The 8,889-nt window shown below is 36.2% G+C and overlaps 1 protein-coding gene across 1 annotated transcript; it reads right to left on the bottom strand.

Moving 5' to 3' along the window:
• Positions 1-342: 342 nt before the first annotated feature.
• LOC111595435 (rho guanine nucleotide exchange factor 25) lies at positions 343-8,794 on the bottom strand. The gene is made up of 7 exons (XM_023309159.2): positions 8,544-8,794; positions 7,547-7,708; positions 7,093-7,426; positions 1,687-1,773; positions 1,518-1,622; positions 1,321-1,452; positions 343-1,261 (listed from the first exon to the last, which is right to left on the bottom strand). The coding sequence occupies exons 1-7, from the start codon at positions 8,792-8,794 to the stop codon at positions 818-820; spliced, it is 1,515 nt and encodes a 504-aa protein (XP_023164927.2). The 3' UTR covers positions 343-817.
• Between the last annotated feature and the right edge of the window lie 95 nt (positions 8,795-8,889).

The following is an 8,889-nucleotide window of genomic DNA, read 5'->3' as shown; positions in this document are numbered from 1 at the left end:
TAGTAAGTCTCATCTAATATCATTTTAAGGCATTCAATTATTTGCAAGAACTTTATATAAAGTATAATAATAATTGCACATAATTCTTTCTATCTGAGTCTTGAAGTGTGAAAATGTATATATGAAATCAGTATGACGCACATAAACTAGGTTTTTGTTGAACAGAAAAGGCTTATGATCCTTTTTAGCTAAAATTCAGCTAAAACAAATGTGAAAGTATTAGTATTATATCTAATATGAAATATAAAAGCAACTGTAATTTTTTTAAAAATAAACAAAAAGTTGAAGTTCCTTTACGCCTTCATAAAATAGCTGACCTTTGACCTTTCTTGTTGGCATTCTTCAAGTCGTGATCATGGTTCATTAGTCGCTCTACGAGAGCGCAGCCTTCCGTGACAGGTTTTGTTTTGCTGCGCTGCAGCAGTCTGTCATAAATTCAAAGCAAATAGATTTGTCATACAATTTTTGGTGGCCACTGTAAAAGAGCATAGCAAGGATGTCCCAAGGAGCCAGCTACTTTTTGTGAATAGCTCTAAGTGTGTGTCTCTGTGTGTGTGTGTGTGGCAAAAAAGATGAAAAGCTATTTACATTTTGCATTTGCTGGTGCTCGGCCTGGGCAAGGACAAAACAGCGGCACTGCAAAGGCAATTTATCATAAATATTTGTCAACTGCAGCAAACTTATTTTACGCTCGAGCAGGCAGGATGCGACAGGAAGTGGCCGGATGTGGCAGCTGTATGTGACCAGCACAGTGTACAAATAACTTAGCTTTATTATTCTATAGTCCTAGCTACTAAATCGTATAGTATAATTAGCACTACAAGTACTGCCATATCAGCCAGATGGCCAGCACCACACCCAGCACCAAGTCCATGGGCAGACTGAAGGTATCGCGCTGCGATTTCTCGTGCCGCGCAATCTCGATGATCTTGTGGGTCGCGTGCAGCCACTGCTTGACCACTGACGCCTCTGCGGCCACAAAGGAGTACTCCTCACGCTTGGCCTTGTCCCTGTCCTGCTGCTTGACCATCAGATTGATAATCTTGTTGGCATTGGCAGTGGCCAACTCCAGTGGACGCTGCAGCTCCACGTGCTCCCAGCTGTAATGCTGTCGATATGCTAAACGCTTTTTGCGCACCTCAGTGCAGACCAGACAGCGATCGAAGAGGAAGATCTTGGCGCGATACTTCTTCTTAGTGGGAAAATGCTGTGCATCGAACTCCGTCGAACGCCGAAAGTAACCCTGTTGCTGCAGATCGAGCTACAAAAATGAAAACCATTAGTTTCCTCTGCAATCTTTGAGTGAGAGACAAGACTCACCTCGTTCAGCTCATCTATGTTGGGTATTTCCTCAGCCTGGTTGACCACATCCAGCTGGCGTCGCATGCGTGTTTCCAGCTTACACACAGCACTCAGCACTGGCTTACAGCTAATGCCGCTCTTATAGAATTCCTATAAATTATATAGTTGAGTAACTTTATGTATATATTTATACAGTTTTATCTGGGCTTACTCACCGATATGAATTGCTGCAACAGCAATGGATATCTGGTCAGTCTTTGAATGGGCTGCACTAGAAAGCTATCAATGCCCAGTTTGTCTTTTATTGTCGTTTGATAGCTCTATAAATAAAGTATCCATAAGTTGATCTGCATTTGCACTTGTTATCACTTTATTATTGCTTACTTGCAGCCATTCACGATTCTCTTGCCGCAGCTGCATCGACGATTTCTTGCCCATGGTAAAGCCCACATAACAATAGAAATTGTTTTTCTGCAAATAGCGAAATTGAAATGTTTCAGAAATAATATATATAAAATATTCTACTATAATGTATATACTATAAAATGTCTTTATTTCGAATTTTAAAAGAAAATATAAATGTTTTCAGATAAAATGCAAAAAAGAATTTTGACACAAATGCTTCAAATTTATTCTACAAATTTGCAAGCATTTTGTCAAACAAAATAAAAGCAAACCAAGCGAACAGTTTAAAAAGAAAATTACGTTAGACTGACCATAAGATACGCTGTATAATTTAATAAAGTATATATTATAAATATATATAATGCAAGTAGAGAACTAATCTGCATAGCATATATATCAATAGATATAAAAAAATCTAATATAATATAATAAAAATTAAAGATTATAAAATGCAAAAAAATAAATTTGGTTCAGTTTGATATATATTGAAGAATAAATTCTTTATAAAATAAGTCCTATAATATAAAAGAATTTTTTATATACTAATTTTAAGAGTAAAAGTAAAAAATTAAATATTTATAGGCAGTTGATTTGTATATTCCCTGCATTGCCTCTGCTGCAGGGTATTCAAATATGTCAAATTAACAATTTTGATAGCAATTTAGTCAGAATGCAAATGACTCAGCTCTAGAATATTTAGCATTTAGCAAATACCCTGTGTGAAAATGTTGTAGTTTATGCAAGAAATACAAAAATAAACGAATATTATTTTTACTTGTCCGCTTGTCCGAGCAACACGTACGACAATTGTTTAATGCAATAATTGGAGACAAGCAAATGCAGTCAACAGCCAGAAGGCAGCAGCTCGAGACGTATCAAGCCACACGGCTCGAGGCGAATGCAAAATGCAAATATTGCCACAGAGGCAACGAATTAAGCCAACTAATCTGTGGCCTGTCATCAAATCGTATAATTATTATTCCATTTGATTATGGGTTTTGATTTGCCAGAGGGTTGGGAGCGTGGCTTAACAGTCAGCACAGCAGATAATCAAATTAAATGCATCAAAAACTACACTAAGCCAAATAAATATGTATATTTATATATGTTATATATAGAATGATTATACATTTATATATATATATATATATATATATATATATATATATGAGTGTATTTTGCATGTTGAACCAGTTTTGAAAGACGGGGACGAGGAGAAACGCACCCAACGTGTGGAATATCAATTTTTCAGTGGCTTTGCCAAGGCTCACAGTTGGTTTGCAGTTGGTTCCGATTGTGTGTGCGTGTGTGTGGTGTGGCATTACGTGACTTAAATACTCAAAAATTATGATTTCGCCAACAGGCAAGGTTTACTTGTACACATAACATACACATGCACAGCTCTATGTGAGGCTGAGACGACGACTAACACTGAACCGACCTGAAAGTGGAGCCATGTGAACTGTATTTGCTGCCAACACAATATACAGCTTTATGTTTATTATGACAGTTGAGTATTTGTTGGGTTAGGTTAGGTTAAAACCGACTGGCTTCAAGAACTCTTAATTGACGCCACCTTTGAAGTTTGAAATCGCCAGTTGCCAACATCAAATTGAAAAAGGTTCCACCTTACATTGAATATTTATATTGTCAATCTGAGAGGTGTACTTAAGTAGTTGGCTCTTTATATTTATTGTGTCTTTACATAAAAGAATTTTGAAATGTAATGAAAAACAAATTTGCTTTCTAAAAAAATATTTCCTTTCAGCAGTCACCTAACACAATAAACTCTCTACAGCAGTTATATCACATTGAAAGGTTATTTAATCAAGGAAAACAGTATATGAAAGAGCTGCTATGTTATATATCTCTATAGTATTCCGCTGTCGATAACATATTGTTCATACGAAACAAACATTCTTCAGGCACATTTCAAATTCCAAGTTTAGTCAATACTGTCAGATACTGAACTATATATAATGCATAAAAATATGAAGCTTGAAGTTTTTTATGATACATATTTCATAAGCAATTTCAATACAAATTGAGTCATAAATCTGCGTAATTATCAAAACAGCAAATCATCAAAGTCACAAATAGAACTCGGTTGAGCTTTTGCGAAGGTCATCAGCAGAACACAATAATTCCTATGGCAGTTATATGATATATATGATATTAAATGTATGATATGATCTGGCTTGTTCCGACATATACGAAGTCAAAGCCCAAAGTAACGCATAAATCAATTTATAAAAACTTCCTAATGATAATACATTTTTTCTACTATTAAAATGAAATTGTTATTATAATAAATTATGTATAAATATATATATATATATATATATATATATATATATATATATGTATATATGTATATATATATATAAACTATTCTCTAGCTGTTTTCATATTTATTTCTGATTTTTTATAACTTTGATTCCATTTGCAAATTGAGTTCCGCTGAAGTATTTATCTATTATACAATATTTGTCAGTTTCTTTTTTTATTAATCAATGTCCAGTCTAATAAAAGTTCCCAGTTTCAGCTGTTTGTGCGAGTTCACTGAAATCTACGAGTTTGTCGCCATTTGAAGGCAATTTATAAATTGAGCAGACAAGCTTTTTATGGCTGTTTTTGATATGTGTTTTGCGAGATTTATGCCCAAAAAGTGTCCGGGCAAGTTTCGTGAGCATAAAATGGAAAACATCAAAATAGAATTGATCAAATACATTTTATTATAAATTAATGAAAACCAATGTTTCAAATGCTCAAACTAATCGACAAGCCAATTATATTTGAAAGGCCTCATTAATCCGTTGGACGCAATGTTGAAAGGAAATACACATCAGCTTTCAATATGGAAATTGTTTATAGAACGCGCTGCCAAAATGTGCCAAAGCATTTGTATAAACAAATTGAGAACGTTTATGATGAATATTATTCGAAATACTAAGCAGACTCTATCTCTCTCTCTCGCTCTCCAAAATTTTTTGTGATGCTGTGATTCAGCTAAAGAGAACATAAATCAGTTCGCATGTTTGTCGCGCATTAAGCCAAAGCCTTGGCAAATCCTCTCAGGCTTAAGCAGCCAAACACAAAAAATAAGAAAATGTTCCTCGAACGAAGCTGTCAGGAATGTTACCTGCGCATGCTTTGCGCATGCTGCCAATATTTGGGCAACTGTGTGCATTCTGGGAAACCAACATGACATAAGATCACAAACTGTACTTTAATAAATATAAATATATAAATATATATACATATTCTTATATAGAGTATATAAACACAATAGAGGCACGCTCTGAAGGCTGTCTGGCAATTCCAATTCAAATTGATTGTTTGGCTGTCAACACTTGCTGCTGTCCCTGGCCACATGTTGCCGCAATAGAGAAACACTTGCCTCGCACTCACAAATCCCACAAAAAAACAGAACAAAAATATCATCAAAGTACAAAGCACAAACGCTTCGTTATCATTTGTAATAAAAGCTAAAGATTGAGCTATTCTCGTGATTTGGCAAAGCGCGCTTCAGACATATTCATATATGTATGTCTATCTATAAGCATATGTATGTGTAGCCACTCAAAGCTGAACACTTCGATGACGTCAACTCGCAATGCCGGCTATGAATTCTCGTCGTTCATAAAAGTTTTCAGAGGGAGTTTCGTTGCCAGAAATTAAAGCTCTAATGCTTCATGTACACAATTTCAGTGATTATTTGCAATCTTATCAAAGGAGACTTTGCTAAGTCTTCGTCATCGCCATTGGCTTTTGTTGGTGCACCGCTAATTGGTTGAGTCGCAAATAGCCAACATTTTGCTGTTTATCAATTTGTGCCTAACATTTAACTGGTATTGTTTGCCCCTTAAGCATGATAGGAAGGTGGAGTGTATGCTGATAAATTGTCGAATGAAGCTACCTGTAAATACATATATATATAAATTATGAATATAGCTGGTGTTTCACCTGCAAGGTCGAACGAATAATAGAACGCAAAACTTCATCCATGAAGCTTTACTCTACATTAAATTTATAGCTTCATAAAAATAAATACTATAATAAAATACTAATACAGGGTATATTCAAGTTCATCATTTAAACTTCGCTCATTAATTTAAGCTCATGTCATGTAGGCATTATTTGAGCTTTATTATCGGGTTTTGTCTACACGATGATTGCGTACGACTGAATAATTGCACGAACCTCATCCGGGGCTTGGCCTAAGCCAAGTATCTTGTTACCGGCACCCAAACCTCAGCTCTTAACTGTTGTGGAACATTTTTCCTGGTAATCGAATATATGTTCTTGTGCATTTTGATGTATCTCTTGGTCGAAGGCAAAAAAAAAACAAAAAATCGTGACATACTTGTCGCAGGTGTGAATAACTGTGCTCAAGTCAGCGAAGAGCTCATCATTGGCAATAAATATACTAGCAGTAAATAAAATGTATACATGTAATTTATAATTTATGAGCTGCCGCGACAAGTGCTGAGTCGAGTTGCGCTTAGCATATTTAAAACTTATTTTCTTCCACTTGCAGATGTCGTCGTCGACCACGTTAATTTGCATTAATTGCTGAATTCAGAAATAAGTAAAAGCAGATGCTAAAAATAACAACGGTTCATAAACAATAGAAGGTTAGCGGAATACGGCATAAAATGTGCACGCGAGTGTTCAGCGAAAAAAAAAGAATAAAATATACTTAAATACAAAGCAATCTTAAAACACGAAATCTAAAGACGCGAAAACGTCAATCACAAAATATTTGCTCAAGTAAATCAATTGTCAAAAGATGTCGGAAATATAATACGTAAAGCAATGGAAATTGTACTATAACTTAGCAATACCCTAACGTATACTCCAACTGAACTATAAAGTACTACAAATTAGCTAATAGAGCAATACAAGAATATATATTATGTAATACTAATATGTATAATATTTTTGTACATAATTTATAATTTAAAAGTATATTCATATTTTATACAATATTTAAATTTTATTTTTATATAGAGACATATATCATATAAGCCCTTTTAAAGATTTCGAATTCTAACTTATGCCACTTTAGCATGAGTTCAATAAACGAAAACTTTTACTTAGAAAACTCAAATTATGATTCATTAGCTGTAAAGATCTGTAATTTGCATTTTAGTGATCTGTTCACAGCCATAAAACCTTTCGTTAGGGTATTAAATCCACACTTCGACACTTAAAACAATAGAAAAAATAGCGCATGGCAAATATTTGAAATTTTGATTTGTTTTGGCGGCTCAAGCCGAGCTTTAGAACCTGTCCCGACAGCTACTGCGAGATACTTAAATGGGGTTGACGGCTTTTGTAAGCAACGTCAACTGATGGCAGCCCACGCCAGCTGCTACTCACCTCAAAGTGTGTCGCAAACTCATCGAAGAGGCCTTTCAGATCGCGCTGATTACGCAGCATCATGGGCAGAATCTCTTTGTCGTGCAGCTCGAGTATCTCGGAGATGTTGCCCAGGAGCAGCTGCTGTCGCTGCTCGCCGCGTAGTCCGTCTGGCAAATCCGCGCACTGTTGTAGTTTTCCATAGTTGCTGATACCCTTGCGCAGATAGTTTACATAGTTGACCTCCGTCTGGATCAGTTCGTCGATAATGAAGCTGATCTTCTTGGAGGCATAGATTTCCGTTTGATCGCAGGGAAAGAGATTCTCTAGTGACAGCGTATCCTCATCTTCGTGGCTAAATAGAAAGAGCCAAACAATATATCTAGCAATTAGCTTCACCAACTCAATGAAAGCTTAAGGCTTGCTGCTGAGGATCGACTGGGTCTATGGGACTGACTGTTGGCATGTTACTTACTACTCATCGCCCAGGGTTTCAAAACTGACTGTATGTGTGAGGAAACCGTTGTGTGCATTGTGTGTTGGAGATGAGTTCGTTGCTGAGGGTGTTCCCGGTGTGGCACATGTGGTTGTTGTCGCTGCTGTGCTGCTTGAGTGAATTGAGTTCAATGAGATGCCACTGTAAACACAGAACAAACATGGATGCAAACAGATGAGTAACACAAAAACACAGCAACATAGGTGTAGCTGATAGGAGCAGGATCTCTAAACAGCTTGATAAGTGGGTCAATATTTCCTGAAACTATTCAGAGACTACAGAATGCCAAAGAATAATAATATTTAACCATGCCGATCTATGTCATTCTGTTGGACTACTCAGTTTATGAACTGATCTCAGCGCATGGTCTCACGTCTAAAAATAGTATTTTGTAATTGAATTTAAATATTTAACTGCGAACTCATTTAATTAGCCGGCAAAGTGTGCAGGAAATGTCAATTTACGGATTATTTGAATTTCCAAACACAGATTAGTTCCTCGATGGAAAAGAGAATACTACTTTCCAGTGTATTGATCAATAAATCTTTATTCGCATCATCACATCCGTTTTCCGTATACTGTAATCTTTATAATGGCTTATCACTAGTATTGCTTCCCATACCTCAACAATTGTTTAACAATAACTATCAACAATCAAATCATATTCATGCTATTATGCAAGGCACGTATGGGGACGTTCCCAGCAACCGATTCGGTTCACTGGAAATCGCATAAAAATAAAACTAAACTCATTAGGTAAACATTTGTTCACAAGCTTATCTTATCACGTATACGCGACGCTAAACACTGTAAAATACACGATATACGAAATGCACATAAAAACATTTATAATTTTCAACTGTGACATGAAAAATGATGGGCAGCTGACGGGGGAAAGTGTTTTCGAAAGCTTCAAGGATAAACATAGCATGTAAATAAGACATTTCATGGGAATTAGTTAATTAGTTAGACCCACCTGTCGCCGTCCAAAAGACTTGCTTGCTTCTCAAGCTTCCCATTCGATGCCGTTGGCGATATGGATCCACTTTTGGCAATGGCAGCAGCTCCATTTCCCGATACCGCGCAATCCGTTTCACTGATATCGACAACTTTTGCAGCTGTATTATCGCCCAGCACATGCAAATACACGTTAAGCAACTGCACAAAGGCTATGGATAGAAATGTTATGGCGACGGGTATTATATCGAACCAACTGATGGCAAACATTTTGCACTGTTTCACAATTTGTAACACTAATTGAATATTAATTGATTGGACAGGCCATCGGGTAGCACCTTGATGCAGAGTACTTTGCGTCTAAA

This window comes from Drosophila hydei, unplaced genomic scaffold (assembly GCF_003285905.1).
Source record: "Drosophila hydei strain 15085-1641.00,03,60 unplaced genomic scaffold, DhydRS2 tig00000060-arrow-pilon, whole genome shotgun sequence".
In the NCBI taxonomy this organism is placed as follows: domain Eukaryota; kingdom Metazoa; phylum Arthropoda; class Insecta; order Diptera; family Drosophilidae; genus Drosophila; species Drosophila hydei.
This window is presented reverse-complemented; position numbering and strand designations above follow the sequence as displayed.

Excerpts from the sequence above, each read along its gene's own strand:
- LOC111595435 (XM_023309159.2), bottom strand. The coding sequence starts at position 8,794 with ATGTTTGCCATCAGTTGGTTCGATATAATACCCGTCGCCATAACATTT. Across the intron at positions 7,427-7,546 it reads GAAACCCTGGGCGATGAGTA|CCACGAAGATGAGGATACGC; the intron begins GTAAGTAACATG and ends CTTTCTATTTAG. Across the intron at positions 1,262-1,320 it reads ACATAGATGAGCTGAACGAG|CTCGATCTGCAGCAACAGGG; the intron begins GTGAGTCTTGTC and ends TCATTTTTGTAG.